This window comes from Saccopteryx bilineata, chromosome 1, assembly GCF_036850765.1.
Source record: "Saccopteryx bilineata isolate mSacBil1 chromosome 1, mSacBil1_pri_phased_curated, whole genome shotgun sequence".
NCBI classification, from domain to species: Eukaryota; Metazoa; Chordata; class Mammalia; order Chiroptera; family Emballonuridae; genus Saccopteryx; species Saccopteryx bilineata.
Genome location: NC_089490.1, coordinates 63,052,524 through 63,071,036, shown reverse-complemented (window position 1 = coordinate 63,071,036; position 18,513 = coordinate 63,052,524). Strand labels below are relative to the sequence as shown.

The following is an 18,513-nucleotide window of genomic DNA, read 5'->3' as shown; positions in this document are numbered from 1 at the left end:
AACTGAGCAATCAATTTTAAGTTAATATATTCTCTGACCTCGGAACTCTATGTTTTGTTTTGTTTTTCATAGAAATGCTAATAACAAAGATAACAGTGACAAAAATATTAAAGATATGGGCAGTATGTATATTAAGATTCAATTTTTTATTCTATAGAGAATACGTATTCTGTTTAAATATGTCTGAAATGTTATAACAGTTCCCATGAAGAAAAACTATAAGTGTTCTATATTCTTTAGTCACAAATGTGGTAAAACTGGAAATTAACTATGGAAATGTTAAAACAAACGAGAAATTATTGTGTATAGTTAATTCTGTTGGTTTTCTTTTTTTCTCTCTTGAGAGATAATTCCCTACCATTAACTTTGGCATTTAAATGTTTCTATGCTATTTAGAACTGAAGGAAACATAAGTTATGATTGTTTTCTATATGCTTTTTGATACAGGCAGAAGATACATTTCAGGAGGGTCAAGAAAAGAATAAAGAGGATCCTGACTCCAAATCTGACATTAAGGGCGAGGATAACGCCATTGAGATGTCAGAAGACTTTGATGGGAAAATGCATGATGGGGAGCTTGAAGAACAAGGTTTGAGATTATGTGTCACTGCATTCTTGCTTTTGAAAAATAATTATTTTAGCCAGGAAATTACGTGTTCCCAGTAAGGAGCTGGTTGTCCTGTAAGAATCTTTTGGACCGAGGTGGTTATTCTGCATAGCTAACTGCACATGGAAGCACCAGCATTTGTGCGTGCGTCTCCACCCTCTCCACCGAGGCAGAGGTCGTAGTGGATTTGGAGGCTCTTCTCCGAGTAAACTGAGACAGTGACGGGTGTTCCAGCCGGGTCACGTGCGACATACAGCTGGTGGGCACTGCCCTGCAGGGAAGTCTGAGAGAGAAGGAAATGACCTCTCACAAAGGTTGGCTCTTAGCTCAAAAGTAAATTGTTCAGGGTAGTTTTTAAAAGCTAACACTCTCCCAATTACAAAAACAGTAGATGTTTTTTGCAGATAATTTGGAACAAAAGTGCAGGAATGAAACAGATACCCTTTAGGCCTGCCACCCAAACCGCTTATTTTGGTTTCTTTCTTTCCATTTATTGCGTGTAACCATAAACAATTTAACATTTTTTGAATATTCCTTTTGTCATTAAAAATTACTTGAGAGTATGATTTCTTAAGAGCACATGATCATCTGTCATATGTTTGTACCATAATTTAGCTATTGCCCTAAATTTCTGTCCAAAGCTTAATTTAAGATAGGGTCTTAGTCTAAGGGAAGATCTTGCAGAAATGCAAACTGATTTCTGCATGGAATTGTGTACACTTGTCTAAGCAGCAAAAGGATGTAACTATTGAGACAGTGGACCTTGAGCAAAGATAGTGGTAAGAACATTCTAATTAATTGAGCTATGCACATGATTTTAGATGTTGGATAAAACCATAGTTTAGTACAGCGTTATTGGGGATAGGGGGGAGGAACCCTGGGAACAGTGTAGTCCAGCTCGATCATTTTACAGATAAGAAACCAAACACCAGGGTTGTTGCTGAGTCCCCTCGAGAAGAGTCCCCCAGCACCAGAACTAGGCATCCTGACAGCTGTGCTACCACCCTCCTAATGGTCTGCTAACCTAACACACTACAGACTTCCTTGTTTCTTTCATCAGTTTGCAAAACATGGGGCTACTTCAGTAGATATAAAGACGTCTGTCCATAAACTGGCAGGAAGTCCCAGGCTGGGCTCTTGCCAGGAGGTGGGTCCATGCCCCCTTGCACACGTAGGACCAGGTCAGTTTGGAGGTCAGCCCAATTAAGCTCGGTACCTTCCCTTTCAGAAGAGGATGATGAGAAATCAGATAGTGAGGGAGGAGACCTGGATAAACAGATGGGCAATCTGAATGACGAGGAAGCTGACAAACTAGATGAGAGGCTTTGGGGTGATGACGATGATGAGGAAGATGAGGAGGAAGAAGACAGTAAAACTGAAGAAACAGGACCAGGAATGGATCAGGTAATACAAAGATTCCCCCATCCCATGGTCCTCAGGTTGGGAGAAGACAGTCTTCCTAACTACCACTGCATCATTTACTGTTCTTCCTTTTAGTTGATCTTCTCCCATTCTCTTTTTTTATTCTCTCCTATACATCTTACTGATTCAAAGCTAAAAGAATAGCTTGACCTGAGCCATCCTATGTGTTACAAAGGAGGGAAGTTTGGGAAACTCAGCACACATGCTGTTGGGCACGGAACTTCTCCATGCTTAGCACTCCCAGGCTGGGTGTGACGCTGCGGCCCAGCCTGGCCCAACCTGCCGTTCCCACACCTGCTGTTACCGCTGCTGTCTGGGCAGGTCAGGGACGGTGTCCTCCCACCTGGATATTTCCATGGGTTAGGCCCAGCAGGCAGAAATTATACATGTCTAAGAGCTACAGTAGGTAGAGTAAATCTTTGTGTCAGCAGTTTCTTAGATCATGAGTTATGATTTTGTGTGTTTTTTTCTGCTGTGATATTTAGGAAGATTGTGGACTTGTTGCTAAAGATGACAACTTGGATTCTGGGAAGTCACACAGAGATAAAAACCAGCATGATAAAAAGGAAGAAAAGGAAGAAGCAGAAGTTGATGATGATGATGGACAAGGCCAAGACAAAGTGAATGAGCAGATTGATGAGGTAATGAAGATGGAAAGCTGACCCACCTGACTCGAGTCAGCCCACTGCACCCACGGCTCTTAGGGCATCTCAGGGCTTTTTTTTTTTTTTTGTCCCTTGTTTTCTTACTGTCTTGTGAAAGAACGTGTAACAGCCTCTTAACAGTTCATAAAACTGTCTAACTTGGTTACCAGTGAGGTGGTCTTCATGCTGTTTGGGCTCGTGCTATAGTTTGGAAGGTAAAACTTATGGTCCTTTTCTTTATTTCTTTTAATAAACTGCAGTTTCTTTTTGGAGGTCAAGTAACAGGTACCTCTTATCAATGGAGAAGCTGCACAGAATGTCAGGTTTGAAGTTCCAACGTGCAAATCCCAAAAATGAGTAAATTTATAACGTGCTATTAATGTTAAGGCAGAGACATTGTATTCTTGCAGCATAACTACTTAGAGTTAATGATACGTGAGTGCTGCTTTTAAAAAAAGTTTTAAATTTTTATTATTTTGCCTGTTCTCTCCACTGTCCAAAGAGAGAATATGATGAGAATGAGGTGGACCCATACCATGGCAATCAGGAAACGCTGCCGGAACCTGAGGCCTTAGAACTTCCAGATGATTTGAACCTAGATAGTGAAGACAGGAATGGTGAAGACTCGGATCATGAAGAAGGAGAAGGTGTGTCTTTCAAAATCTGCGGAGACCAGTAGGGACTTGTTGAAAGGAGCAATAACTGATTTCTCTTCAGGCCAATGTCATAGCAAAGTCATAAATCATGTTTGATTAGCTCAGTTCCAATTCGCAAAAATCGTTGGCTTGTTCTTTGTAGTGTTTCTCATCTGACCTTAAGCTTGTCAACTGGCAGGTCTGTGTCACCACTCTCCAGCCCTGTGTTAATGCTGCTGTGCCGGGAGGTGCTTCATCGCACATGGGGCCCTCTCCCCCCGCCACCACCCTGTGCCCATCCCGTGGAGCGATGGAAACTCTGCAGTCTGGGTCGACCCTGGCTTCCTGGGGAGCCCAGTATCTGCTTCATAAAGGAAATGATTGCTGTGCTTATGTGGTGTGTTAGGCCTGAGATGCGAAGTCATTATAATGGGGAGTGAAATTGAATAATTCCAAGAGAAAATCCTCACATAGCACATGACCATAATCTGGTGCCTTTGTCACCTATTGTTCAACCCTGGTGGCTCCCCTAGGGAGTGTCATGTGGTCTGAGTTGGAAGCACTTTGCAGGAGGTGCTGCTATAGTAGTGTCCTCCATCCTGGTGGGGAACCAGACAGAATGATGTGAAATAGTCTCACTCGGCTTCCTAATGAATCAGTTACATGTTTAGTAATGCTTTTAATTTTTTTTTAACACCATATTGGGACAAAAATAGGAAGTTACAGCCTGACCAGGTGGTGGCGCAGTGGATGGAGCATCAGACTGGGATGCCGAGGACCCAGGTTCGAGACCCCGAGGTTGCCAGCTTGAGTGCGGGTTCATCTGGTTTGAGCAAAAAGCTCACCAGTTTGGACACAAGGTCGCTGGCTCGAGCAAGGGGTTACTTGGTCTGCTGAAGGCCCACAGTCAAAGCACATATGAGAAAGCAATCAATGAACAACTAAGGTGTCGCAATGAAAAACTGATGATTGATGCTTCTCATCTCTCTCCGTTCCTGTCTGTCTGTTCCTATCTATCCCTCTCTCTGACTCTCTCTCTATCCCTGTAAAAAAAAAAAAAAGTTACAAAAGAATCAAGTATCATCTACTAAAAGACAATTTCATAGATTATTTATGGATACTTTGCCCTAGAAAAACAGCCAGGCTCATTTTAAGCTGCTGCATATATAAACTAAAGAGCAGTTATTTTAAAGAATTATTTGCTAATAAAGGAATTGATTTCTAAAATGTTCAAAGTATAGAAAAAGCTCTTTAAATAAAATTCTTTTCAAATAAAATTGTTTCCATTTGAATATGTGTAGTATTTTCTATGTATGATAAAAAAATGGTGTCCGTCAATTATTCAGTGATAATTGAAATTTAGACTTTTTTTTTTTTAGAGAAAGAGACAGGAACAGACAAACAGGAAGGTAGAGAGATGAGAAGCATCAGTTCTTCGTTGTGGCCCTTTCATTGTTCACTGATTGCTTTCTCATATGTGCCTTGATGGGGAGCGGGGGGCTCCAGCTGAGCCAATGATTCCTTGCACAAACCAGTGACCTTTGGGCTCAAGCCAGCAACCATGGGATCGTGTCTATGATCCTATGCTCAAGCTGGTGACCTCTGGTTTTCAAACCTGGGTCCTCTGTGTCCCAGGCCAACACTGCACCACTACCTGGTTATGCAGATTCTCATTTTCTTTTTTTTCATTTTTGGGGGGGTATGTTTCTGAAGTGAGAAGCGGAGGGGCAGAGAGACAGACTCCCACATGCGCCCTACTGGGATCCACCTGGCAAGCCCACTAGGGGCGATGCTCTGCCCATCTGGGGTGTTGCTCTGTTGCAACCAGAGCCACTTCTTAGCACCTGACACCAAGGCCATGGAGCCATCCTCAGTGCCTGGGCCAGCTTTTGCTCCAAAGGAGCCTTGGCTGTGGGAGGGGAAGAGAGAGACGGAGAGGGGGAAGGGTGGAGAAGCAGATGGTCACTTCTCCTGTGTGCTCTGGCCAGGAATTGAACCTAGGACTTCCACATGCTGGACCAATGTTCTATCACCAAGCCACCTGGCCAGGGCTGACTCTTAATTTTCTATCTGTGGTCTAAAATGTTCCTGTTGTAGAGGCATTTAGGATTATTATTTTTTTATAATTTCATTTTTATTTATTTATTTTTTTAAAAAATTATTGACTTTTGGGGGGGGGAGAGAGAGAAAGGGGAGGAGCAGGAAGCATCAACTCCCATATGTGCCTTGACTGGGCAAGGTTTTAGGATTATTTTTAGTGAATTATTATTTAAAGAAACATACAACCCACTCAATTGTATGTAGCATTTCAGTATGGTTTAGGTTAGGGATAGGTAAAATTTTTCTGTGAAGGGTCAGGTAATAAATATATTATACTGAGCTGACCATAAACTGCAACAGAGTTTAAACTCAGTCCTGCTGTTGCAGTGTCAAAGCAACCATAAGTGACAGAGTGGGTGGGGTACATGCAGAACTGAGTGAATGGATGTGGCTGTGTTCCAACAGAGCTTGATTTACAGAAACATGTAGATGGCCATATTAGGCCCACAGGCCACAGTTTGTCAATTCCTGGTTCAAATAGTAAAACAAAACACTTAGGTAAGTATAGCCCATCGTTAAAAATAGTATCGTTGGAGTTTTAAAATAATCTGTTTTTTTTTGTTTATGTACGCAGAAGAAAATCCTTTGGAAATTGAAGAAAAACCAGTAGACAGTGAAGAAGCAGGTCATGAAGCTGAGAAACTAAATGAAGAGACTGAGGCTGACCGGAGTGACGATCGGGGTCAACAGGAGCCTGAGGAGGACCCCGCTGACAAGGGGGAGGGGGAGGAAGAGATGGACACAGAAGCTACTGCCCAAAATGAGGACGTGGACAGAGGTTCTGAGGAAGGCTCAGAGGAAGAGGAGCAGCAGTCTCTGGAGGATAAGGACGACCATGCAGAAGCCGCTGAGGAGAGTGCAGAGGATGGCGTCTCTGTTGACCAAGGTCTCCAGCCTCAGGTAGTGTGGGTGTTGGTTTGCCTTATATTAGACATCATAATGAGGAGGAGAACTTGTCTTATTCCTGGTAGAACCTCCTCTAGGATACTTCTCCGTCACCAGGTGGTGCTGCTTTTAGCTTGTTAAGATCCCCCTTTCCCAGCAGATCCCTTGCTGCAGACAGCCCTGGGCAAGGGGTGGGGCGCCTCGTGTTCTTTCCCCAGAGAACGCAATGCTGTGTTTGATTTCCCTGCAGAAGGAGGAAAAAGAAGAAGGGGAGAACTCTGACCTGGAGGAGCAGGTGCCAGAGGCTGCGGAGAGGAGAGAGCAGAAGTCCTGCGGGCAGACCGGGGTGGAGAACGTGCAGAGCGCTCAGGCTGTGGAGCTGGCGGGGGCTGCGCCCGAGACGGAGCCGGGGAAGGAGGTGAAGGCCCTGGGCCCGCTGCCTCTGAGGGTCTCCTCCTGTCTGAAATCACAGTGTCTGGTTCACATGTGATGTTTATTTGTTGACGTCTAAAAGCTCATCTCTCATTTTGGGGACAATGACATAGACCTATTTTTATATGCTTTTCAGAAATAACCCCAGAATATTTGCTATACATTGTATTTAATTGATGGGCTTGCTGAAAAAGTTTTTTTGTTTTTTTTTACAGAGACAGAGAGAGGGATAGATAGGGATAGACAGATAGGAATGGAGAGAGATGAGAAGTATTAATCATTAGTTTTTTGTTGCGACACCTTAGTTCATTGATTGCTTTCTCACATGTGCCTTGACCGCAAGGCTACAGCAGACCGAGTAACCCCTTGCTCGAGCCAGCGACCTTGAGTCCAAGCTGGTGAGCTCTGCTCAAGCCAGATGAGCCCGTGCTCAAGCTGGCGACCTCGGGGTCTTGAACCTGGGTCCTCCGCATCCCAGTCTGACGCTCTATCCACTGCGCCACCGCCTGGTCAGGCGAGAAAGTTATTAAACTAGAAGTTTTCTGTGGAAGAATCAGGTTTGGGTTATTTTTCACAATGCTCCCAAAGAAAGAAAAGTAGAATTCAGACTTCATGTAATAATAGGCCTCTAGTAGTAGTGCATCCATTTTCTTTGTAGTTCACCAGGCTATTAAACCTTTTAATGTAGAAAGCAAAGCAGTTCTTTATGTTTGACCCTGGCTGGTGTGTGCTGTACGTAACCGCAATGCAGGCGGCCATGGAAAGCGCACTGGGTCAGAGGGCCTGGTTTCTAATCGGGGCTGTCCTGCCCTCAGAGTAAGCCGCTGCACTCCTGTCACAGACCGGCCTTGCAAAGTGCAGTCCCCCAGAGGGTAACAGGTCTGGGTCTCGAGGCTGCTGCTTCTTCCCACGGGCCAAGTAGTCGGGTGGGTTCCAGAGCAGGCTGGCAGGTGTGATGATCTGACTCAGGTGAGAATAGTGGTGAGAGAAGCTGTGCATGGCACGGCACAGTAACCAGGTGCTTGGTAGCCTCTTCCACCCTCATCCTTTCATGGCTTGGATTTCACAGGAACACGGGAGCGGAGCTGCGGACGCAAACCAGGCAGAAGGCCATGAATCCAACTTCATCGCCCGCTTGGCCTCCCAGAAACAGACCAGGAAAAACACACAGGTCTCTGTCACTCGTCAGCTAAACTTAAGTGAAGGCCGCATGGAGAAAAAGATGTTCTAAACTATAATGATTAAAAAACAAAACGAAAAACATGCTCTCCCTTTGCTGTCCCTGTTCTATCAGACATGATGCCCCCCCACCCCACCCCACCCCACCCCTCTCACGGAGCCTCAGAGCCTGGTGCTGGTGCTCAGCACCAACCATTGTTGCTGTCTTCAGTGCCTATAGTCTTTGAGTTTTAAAAATCAGTTTTTTAATACAGTGCAGTTCATGCACGTGATACAAAATTAGTATATAGTATACACAATACAGTGTACAGAAGATGTGTTGTAGAATTGTAATTGTGCACTGGAAACCTGTATGATTTTGTTAACCATATTGTCCCAATAAATTAAAAAATGCCTCCATTGTCCCAGTCCGCAAGCCACCCACGGAAACAGGCAGCCAGTGTCTTCCTTCAGCTTTTTCCTGCATGCGTGAAGTGTGGGTGTACATGTGTGTTTCTTTGCTCCCTTTATTCAGATATAAAATTATATCAGAATTGTTCTGTATGTGTAGATAATTACTGCCCATTCATTTTAACAGCTGTGTTGAATTCCACTTTTGTATAGCTGTACTTGATTTACTTAGCTAGCCCCCTGTGGGTGGACATTAGTTATTTTTAGTCTTTCTGTGGTTACAGACAAGGCTCTGATGAATCTCCTCCTATTTCCCAGAGTTTTAAGAGGAAACCTGGACAGGCTGACAATGAACGCTCCATGGGTGATCACAATGAGCATGTGCACAAGAGGCTAAGGACTGTGGACACGGACAGCCACACTGAGCAGGGGCCCACCCAGCCCCAGGCCCAGGCCGAGGACGCCGCTGCGTTCGAGCACATTAAACAAGGGAACGACCCTTACGATGCCCAGACCTACGGTAGGTGCAGAGGAGGTTTCTCTGCTCACTGAGTCCTGGGAGCGCTTGTGCTGGGATTGCCCACCACGTGCTGCTACACATTCATCTTAGGAGGGATGGACATGGCTTTTTAAAACTATTTTCTCTCTAATACTGTGCAGTAATACACACTGGTTTTGGTTTAAAGGTATCCCTAGCCAAGTGCAGATGCTCAGTGTTTGTGGGTCTAGTGTAAGTTTTTCAAATATCCTTGATATTTGAAAACCGTAGGCTGCATCCAAACCTAGCTCTGCTCTGGTGGTTCTGAGTACTGGGTATTTCTTCATAGTCACCTTTAGGATGTTCCCCGCAATGGCAGAGACTGAATGTGAAATGAAATCCACGTTTTCTCTATAACTGAAAAAGGAAGAAAAAAAATCTCTGCATAAGAAAGGAGTCAGTTGTTCATCACTCTCTAGTTTTTGGTGACTTTCCACCATTTTATCCACAATATGCAAACCATTGATAATATCTACCTGTGAGTAGAGTACAAAAACAACTACTCTGCAGTAGATTACTTTTTCCCTTCTCTCCCTACTTGTTAGGAAAATAAAGTAGTAATAGTAATAGCTACCACGTATTGAGCTTTCACTCTGTATCAAATACAGTTCTGAGCCCTTTGCTGCATGGTCATGGAATTTCCCCAGTAATCTCTTGAGCAAGGGAATCTCATCTCCATTTTATGATGAGCACACTGAAGCCAAAGATGTTTAAGTACTTGTCCAAGATCGAAATGCTGGGACATTGGTCTTTCTCTGCCAAGTGTTATGCTCGTCGTCACTACCATTTCTCCACCCATAACTTAGAAATGGGGAGAAATTCCATTAGCTGCTCTGAATCATGTACCCAGCCTGTTTATTCTGGTTCCATCTCCGCTCATAGCAGTAGAGACCCAGCTAAACCTCCTCCTTCTGTGGTCCTGGCTGTAGTCACACTATGTCCTTGTAGCTTCTGTTGGGGGTAGAGATTAGGCAGTTAGATCAGTAGGTCAGTAGGACATCTCAGGCACAGACAAGCCAAGCACTGTGTCCAAGCCACGGTCAGTGGCAGAACCAGCATTATTAGAATCTTGGAAGGTACTACGGACAAACCATGCCCACTCGTGGTTACTTTGTTCTTCAAAGGCTGAGGCTTTCTATGCATGTGTGCACTTTGTTGGCAGATGTGGCCAGTAAGGAGCAGCAACAAATTGCAAAAGACTCCAGCATGAAAGAGGAGGAGGAGGAGACAGAGGATACCTGCATGGACACAGAGGAGCAGGAGGAGCTCAAAGCAGTCGACACAGAGCAGCTGAAGCCCAAGGAGGTCAAGTTGGGGACCATGACAAGCTCCGGTGAGTTTTACAGGGAACAGACCCCTCCTAAGCTCTCTGACTTAGAGAGGTTGCGTTTTCTGTACTGCAGCCAACCTGGGTCTGTTATAACAAAATCACTGTGTTCCATTTAGGAGTGGAAAGGTGGAAGTGATGTTGCAGGGTATTCTTCCAAGGAGACCACTGAAACTTTAGTTTCAAAACCCCATCAGCAGCCCTGGCCAGTTGGCTCAGCGGTAGAGCGTTGGCCTGGCGTGCGGGGGACCCGGGTTCAATTCCCAACCAGGGCACATAGGAGAAGCGCCCATTTGCTTCTCCAACCCCCCCCTTCCTCTCTTTCTCTCTCTTCCCCTCCCGCAGCCAAGGCTCCATTGGAGCAAAGATGGCCTGGGTGCTGGGGATGGCTCCTTGGCCTCTGCCCCAGGCGCTAGAGTGGCTCTGGTCGCGGCAGAGCGACGCCCCGGACGGGCAGAGCATCGCCCCCTGGTGGGCAGAGCATCGCCCCTGGTGGGCGTGCCGGGTGGATCCCGGTGGGGCGCATGCAGGAGTCTGTCTGACTGTCTCTCCCCATTTCCAGTTTCAGAAAAATACAAAAAACAAACAAACAAAAAAAACCCATCAACCTTTTTAAAATATGTAGAAGAAAACAATAGATCACTTACTCTGGTTGTGACTTGGAGGTATATTCTTGAGAATCAGAGAAGTATTTTCAGTTATATGAACATATACAATATTAGTTTACATAAAACACAGTAAACTGCTGAGAGAACTAGAATGGGGACAGTGCGTGCGAGGGCAGCAAACTTGCATGCAGTTCCACTCCATAGTTGGTCAAGAGCTATTATTAGTTTATTTTTTAAAGTATGTTTAATACATTAAAAAATAACTATCAGCAGTGTAAAAATTAACAATCAGTAATGAAATAAATATAAATTGAAAAGCTTTGTTTCCCTCTTCCTTCCCGCCCCCCCTCGGGTGTTAGTGACGGGCCACAGTGACGGTGGATAGGCCCTGCTCTGTGACGAGCCGTCCTAGGTTCAGACCCAGACCTTGCCTGTTTCAGAGGATAAGACAAGTTATTCATCTTTTCTTTGCCTCACTTTCTTCATCTATAAAATGGAACTATGATATTATTTATTTATTTATTTTAGAGAGAAAGGTGTGTGGGAGTGGGGGAGCAGGAAGCATCAGCTTGTAGTTGCCTCGCTCATGTGCCCTGACCCAGCAGGCCTAGGGTTTTGAATCAGCAAGCTCAGTGGTCCAGGTAGGCGCTCTGTCCACTGCGCCACCACAGGCCAGGCACTGTGATCTTAATTTAGTGCTTGCTTTTACCAAAGTTGTACATGTGTGTCGTGTAGAGAATCACACAATTCTTTGGGGTTTATCGGTGTCTACTGTAGTTCCCCCTATTCCCACCTGCCCAGAATGTCAGGGTGGGGAGGAGAAGGTGGGGACTAAGTTATGGCTGTCTCAAAGAGAGGGAACCTGTGAAACCGTTTGTGGACGTGTTGGGGAGTGAACGAGTGAGGTAGACTGATAGTCTACCTCAGGAAGACTATCAGTCTTCCTAGGATTGATGGGTAACCAGGAAGGCTCAGGATTGATTTTAATATTATGGTAAAACTCTTTGTATAAAAATAGGCTCTGAGGAGATGGAGACGGAGACCAAAACTGTTAGAACAGACAAAGACCAAGATCCCAGGACAGACAAATCCCACAAGGAGACAGAGAGTGAGAAACCGGAGAGAAGCCGAGATTCAACTATTCATACAGCCCATCAGTTACTTGTGGACACGATTTTCCAGGTACTAAAACTTTCACAAGTGGTCAGGGGTGGGCAGGTGATTAGGGTGATGGGGGGGGGGGGCTTTCACAAATTACTGCTTTTGTAAGTTGACAAAATGTAATCCATTTAAATGTTTGACTTTAGAACTTTATGGAACATCTGGTTGGTTTGGGGTATCATAATCAGAATGTTTTAGGATCACTGTTGGTATGACAGATTTCTCTAAGTAGATAAAACTATTTTAATCGTTAAACCTGAGGGTCACAGTGGTGGTCCGTGCCCTGACCTGGTGGTGATGGTGGGTCTGGTCCTCGGGCCTCTAGCTCTCATGTCTCACGTCCCCCATCCCCCATCCTTGAATAAGGACCTGCTGGACACTTAATAGTTTATGTTGGTAAAGTAGCAAGATCTTTTGATGTAAGGCATGCATTTAGGAAGAACTGATTGAGTTGTTTTCCTTAATTGTTTGACTTAATGGCAGATTAATGAGAGAATATTTTCGTTACTGATATTTTTATGGGAATTCAGTTTTGTTTTGTTGGAATTGATTTATAAATGTTAAAATTTCTTTTATCCATCTTGCTTCAACAAATGGAAAGCAGGAGAATTGGGCCTGACATCTTCCTGTGCCATTAAAGTAGCTCTTAAGTTTCCTGTATCGGGGTACATGCTTGGAGTTCATACTGCAGGGAAGAGGGCAGCCTGACACGGTTGGCGAGTCCAGCCCGGCTGCCTCTCATCTGTAGTTTCTTTGTTGTTTCTTTTCAGCCCTTTTTAAAGGATGTTGATGAACTAAGACAGGAGCTAGAGAGACAGCTGGAAAGGTGGCAGCCACATGAATCTGGAACCCCAGAAGAAGTAAGTCACTGGTCTTTTCATACAATAGCTTGACTTCTGTTAGGGTTTGGCAAGCTTAATAGGTTCTTAGCTCCAGCAACCCTTTGTAAAAGGAACCGAGGATATGGAGAATGTAATTACAGTTCTGAGGCCTAAGTCTGTGCACTGCCTTTTGCCTGCTTTGTTTTAGTTAAGCTAGTGACAAACTGATATGATTCATTTTTGACTTGTGTTGCTTACACTGAAATAGGTAGCAAATATCACAGTCATTGAAAAATGGGGTGGAGATGCTATCGCCCTCAGAATAGGCCACCTGGTGCAATATGGAAGTATAGATTGACCACAAGTTTCATTTTTAATGACTTTACATTCTAAATTTACTGTATGTATACACATTTTAACTTTACGTCTATTGTCATCGTCCCACCACACGTGTGTATTGACTGCTCTGTAGTAGTTGGCCAAAAAAAAAACATGAAACTTTGTGTCCAGGAAATAAGCAAAGTTGAATGTTACTTGAGAGATTTGCATTTCTCACTTTTGTTTTTGAAACAATGTCCTAAGAGCCCACAATTAAGTGGCTGGGTCTGCTGGCTCTGGACAGTTCGTATCTCCCTCTCCACATGAAGAGGACAGGTAGTATGTTCTGTGGGTGATACGGCTTAAGGCAGGGGTCCCCAAACTATGGCCCACGGGCCACATGCGGCCCCCTGAGGCCATTTATCCGGCCCCCGCTGCACTTCTGGAAGGGTACCTCTTTCATTGGTGGTCAGTGAGGAGCATAGTTCCCATTGAAATATTGGTCAGTTTGTTGATTTAAATTTACTTGTTCTTTATTTTAAATATTGTATTTGTTCCTGTTTTGTTTTTTTACTTTAAAATGAGATATGTGCAGTGTGCATAGGGATTTGTTCATAGTTTTTTTTATAGTCTGGCCCTCCAACGGTCTGAGGGACAGTGAACTGGCCCCCTGTGTAAAAAGTTTGGGGACCCCTGGCTTAAGGCATTGATTTGGCCATGAATTTCAATGTTTTACAGTCGTTTCATTCTTTCTCAGTTGAAACTGAATTGTAGTTTTGGTGAAGGAGAGACATTATTTATTTAAGAGACAGAGACAGGAAGGGGGAGAGATGAGAAGCATTAACTTATAGTTGTGGCACTTCGGTGTTCATTGATTGCTTTCTCATATGTGCCTTGACTGGGGTAGAGGGCCCCAGCTGAGCCAGTAACCCCTTGCTAAAGCCAGTGACCTTGGGGTCATGTCTATGATCCCACACTCAAGCTGATGAGCCTGCACTCAAGCCGGCGACCTCAGGGTTTGGGACCTGGTGAGGTGGGAGAGACATTTTTAATCAAATGAATTAGCAGCTAAGAAAAGCCTTAACTGGCTTCTGTTGAGAACATTCATGCAATTATTTTCTGCTTAGCGTCAAACCTTCACCTTGCGGCAGTAACTGGCTGGCTTTGACACTCTGAGGGTCACTTACATGTTGTTGCTTTGGTCACAGGAAAAGGCTGCAGCAGAGATGTGGCAGAGTTACCTGGTCTTAACTGCACCTCTTTCACAGCAGCTGTGTGAACAGCTTCGTCTCATATTAGAGCCCACGCAGGCAGCCAAACTTAAGTAAGTCTTCCCCATCGGACAGTCACAGTGCCGAGAGAGGGTGCGGTGTAGCCTTGTCTGTTGAGCTCAGCACTGGGTCACTTGTACTGAGTTCTGGGTTGCCATTCCTGCTGCACACACACCAGAATGGTGTCCCTCTGCCTGTTTCCACGTTATCTACCACAAGTTTCTGTGACGTCTGGTCTGAATGCAGTTTGTTTCGTTAATAACAGAGAAATTGGCTGAGCCTTTGCGCGCTGCTCACGTTGCTACATGTTGAATTGTTCATTTGTTGCATGTTACTCACCTCGATCTTTTCAAAGATGGGTCAAACATCATAGTTGTAGGAGAGAAAAGAGAATCCAAGACTTACTATTCAATGCAAATATCCTTTCCTAATTTTAAAAAATGTCTCTTAATTTCTTTGGACCTAATTATTGTCACTTACATAACCAGTTTTTCTGGCCACTGATCAGGAAGACCCTGCCCTTACACCTCAATTGTAGTAACCCTTCCTTGTGCTGGGTTATTGGTTATAAGGTATTATTAATGTGATTTCATCTTTTAAAATGTTCTCAGTGTATGAGCAGTTTTAACTAATCTTCGTCCCATTTTGGTAAATTTAATAGAGGAGACTATCGGACCGGGAAGCGGCTGAATATGCGGAAGGTCATCCCATACATTGCTAGTCAGTTTCGAAAAGACAAGATTTGGCTTCGAAGGAGCAAGCCCAGTAAACGCCAGTATCAGATTTGTTTGGCTATTGATGACTCTTCTAGCATGGTGGACAACCATACGAAACAGGTAAGAGAAAAAGCACTTTGACACACCAGTTGGCTTTTCTGAGAATGCAAATACCATGTTTGAGAAGACCTAAAATTTAAAGAGTGCAAAGGGGCAGTTTCGTGGCTCAGTATTTTGGTCCCTTGACTGTTACAGGTCTTTTCAATTGTTTCTTAATCTTGCTATGCTGTCTCTAGCTGCAGAATACATAAATTTGACAATGTATTTTCCACAAAATGCAACATACTATTAAATTATCTTTAGACAATGTACAATCTTTAAAATTTTTTCCCACTGATTTGAGAGCGAGAGAGAGAGAGAGAGAGAGAGAGAGAGAGAGAGAGAAACATCAACTTGTTCCACTTAGTTCTATTTTGTTGCACATGCATTGGTTGCTTCTCATATGTGCCCTGATCAGCAACTGAAGCCACAATCTCAGTGCACTGGGATGACACTATCCATTAAGCCACTGGCCAAAACCTGAATATCTTTTAAAAAATTGTATTCCTCACACATCCTTTTTTTTTTTTTAATGTGGGAAGTGGGTAATAGTGAAACAGACTCCAGCGTGTGCCCCACCTGGTATCCAACCGGCAACACCAGTCTGGTGCCAATGTTCAACTCAACTGAGCCATTTTTAGTGCCTCAGGCTATTGCATTAGGACCAACTGAGCTATCCTCAGCACCTGGGGCCAGCACTCAAACCAGTCGAGCCACTGGCTGTGGGACGGGAAGAGGGAGAGAAGCAGATGGTTGCTTCTTCTGTGTGCCCTGACCAGGAATCGAAGCTGGGACGTCCGTATGCCAGGCTGATGCTCTATACACTAAGTAAACTGGCCAGGACCTCATCACACATTTCTTTAAGTCTGAAATTTTCTAGAATTAGTGTCTATCAGTACTAACAAAGCTTAGGAACCTGAATAGAATTACTTATGATACCGTAAATAATACCATGGACAATAAAGACTTGTTTGTTTTCATCATAGTATGACAGCTTGATACTGTCTTTTCTTTTTATTATAGACATTCTAGTAGTCTATCTAGTAGTAGATGTGGTTTTATTTATTTATTTATTTTTTACAGAGACAGAGAGTTAGAGAGAGGGATAGATAGGGACAGACAGACAAGAACGGAGAGAGATGAGAAGCATCAATCATCAGTTTTTCGTTGCGACATCTTAGTTGTTCATTGATTGCTTTCTCATATGTGCCTTAACCATGGGCCTTCAGCAGACCAAGTAACCCCTGGCTTGATCCAGAGACCTTGGGTCCAAGCTGGTGAGCTTTGCTCAAACCAGATGAGCCCGCGCTCAAGCTGGCGACCTCGGGGTCTCAAACCTGGGTCCTCCGCATCCCAGTCCGATGCTCTATCCACTGTGCCACCGCCTGGTCAGGCTAAAGACTTTTTACATTGATGTTGTTAATGCATCATGAATCAGTGACCAACCCAAAGTCTATACATAGGCTCTGCTGGAAGTTTAACCTCTGAACCTGAGTTCAGGTCCCAGCTTCCACTACCGCATGACTGACTACTGCGTGACTTTGGGCAGTTTATTTACTTCTTGTCAGTCTAAGAATTGAGGATTATACAGTACTTACCTAAAGAAGAGTTGCTACAAAATGTAGATGACATAATGGATGTAGAGCACTTGGTTTAATGTGTAGCACATGATAGGTGTTCAGTAGATGTTACTCACTCTTAGTATCGCTGTAACATCCTTTTACATGCATTTAAAATTTAAAACTATGCTGTCATTTATGCATGTTTAGAATAAATTGGTTGTTAAAATATTTTACCCACAAGAAATTACCTTTTAATTTTTTAGCGAGGGAGAGAGAAGGGTATAGACAGGGACAGACAGGAAAGGAAAGAGATGAGAAGCATCAACTCATAGTTATGGCTCCTTAGTTGTTCACTGATTGCTTTTTTTATGTTCTTTGGCTGGGGCTCCAGCTGAGCCAGTGATCCCACACCTAGGCTGGCAACCCCATGCTTAAGGTGATAAGCCCATGCTCAAGCCAGAGACCTCGGGGTTTTGAACCTGGGTCCTCAGGGTCCCAGACCGATGCTCTATCAGCCACCACTGCTCAGGCTAAATTACTTTTATGCAGTCAAAAAGAAATTTTAAATGGAAAGTTTTAAGTTTATGGGCCAAATGTCTGAAGTTTTATTGGATGATGTCCAGAGCAGACCTTTCCTCCCAATGTAATGGATTTTGGATTTCAGCATGTGTGATGTTAGCCAGGGCCGAAAGTCACTCAAGCCTCTGGGTTGACTGTGAATAATCACATTGATGGTGTTCTTCTATGGGCCATAACAAAAAAAAGTTTTCTGTGGATTCTTGGTATGAAAAAGGTTGAAAGGCACTGGTCTAGAGGATGTTCTGATTTCTTCAACCCTTACTGTTTCACAGCTTGCCTTTGAGTCTTTGGCTGTAATTGGAAATGCACTAACGCTTCTGGAAGTGGGCCAGGTTGCAGTGTGCAGGTAAGAGTGTCTTTTATTTACACTGGGAAAACTAGCCTACTGTGGTTTTGTTCATGAGACAGTGACTTCCCATTGTATTTGGCTTTTCTCCCCCAAGTTTTGGAGAATCCTTAAAGCTGTTACACCCATTCCATGAACAGTTCAGTGACTACTCAGGGTCCCAGATTCTGCGGCTCTGCAAATTCCAGCAAAAGAAAACCAAGATTGCTCAGGTATGCTGATACCGTCAAACGTCTTCTGCACAGCTATTCTTCTCATTTAGGGGAGATGTGATTTTTAGAACACCTTCCTCCCAGTACAGTATTAGGACAAGTAAAATTTACAATATAGAATAGTCGTAAACCCCAGCCTGTGTACCACCGGACAGAAAATGCCTTCCACCTATTAGTAAACATGGTGTGACCTCTTCCCTCAGTCTCTCAAAGATCAGTTTTGACTTTGTATCTTTGATTTTTTGGATCTCCATTTTTCTGAGAGGTCTGGGACATTTTGAAATATAAACTGCCTCCCAGTACTCTACCCAGGTGAGTCAAGGGCAGTTTCTCCCCCATTCAACCTGGAGAAGTGGTGTAAAATAAAGCCAGTGGCTTGCTCAGGATGCCACAGCGTGGGCTAACAACGCTGACCGGACTCTGGCCTTCACTTAGCCTTTCTAGGTTGCACTGCACAACTGCACACTGTATTTCCTTGAGCCTTTCTAGGTCACACTGCACAACTGCACACTGTGTATTTCCTTGAGCCTTTCTAGGTCACACTGCACAACTGCACACTGTATTTCCTTGAGCCTTTCTAGGTCACACTGCACAACTGCACACTGTGTATTTCCTTGAGCCTTTCTAGGTCACACTGCACAACTGCACAGTGTATTTCCTT

The 18,513-nt window shown here is 44.1% G+C and overlaps 1 protein-coding gene across 4 annotated transcripts in view; it reads left to right on the top strand.

Annotated features, from left to right (window-relative positions):
* MDN1 (midasin AAA ATPase 1) overlaps positions 1 to 18,513 on the top strand; it is a 176,220-nt gene that overhangs the window by 152,849 nt on the left and 4,858 nt on the right. For 3 of the 4 annotated variants that reach the window (XM_066254274.1, XM_066254272.1, XM_066254271.1), the window contains 15 exons: positions 448 to 589; positions 1,836 to 2,011; positions 2,515 to 2,670; positions 3,176 to 3,320; positions 5,983 to 6,308; positions 6,544 to 6,711; positions 7,795 to 7,896; positions 8,613 to 8,814; positions 9,995 to 10,165; positions 11,786 to 11,949; positions 12,699 to 12,788; positions 14,276 to 14,391; positions 15,000 to 15,174; positions 17,567 to 17,640; positions 17,738 to 17,852. In XM_066254274.1, coding sequence (XP_066110371.1) covers positions 448 to 589; positions 1,836 to 2,011; positions 2,515 to 2,670; positions 3,176 to 3,320; positions 5,983 to 6,308; positions 6,544 to 6,711; positions 7,795 to 7,896; positions 8,613 to 8,814; positions 9,995 to 10,165; positions 11,786 to 11,949; positions 12,699 to 12,788; positions 14,276 to 14,391; positions 15,000 to 15,174; positions 17,567 to 17,640; positions 17,738 to 17,852 — 2,322 coding nt within the window. The remainder of the gene's footprint in view (positions 1 to 447; positions 590 to 1,835; positions 2,012 to 2,514; positions 2,671 to 3,175; positions 3,321 to 5,982; positions 6,309 to 6,543; positions 6,712 to 7,794; positions 7,897 to 8,612; positions 8,815 to 9,994; positions 10,166 to 11,785; positions 11,950 to 12,698; positions 12,789 to 14,275; positions 14,392 to 14,999; positions 15,175 to 17,566; positions 17,641 to 17,737; positions 17,853 to 18,513) is intronic. The other variant, XM_066254273.1, reaches the window with a different exon arrangement.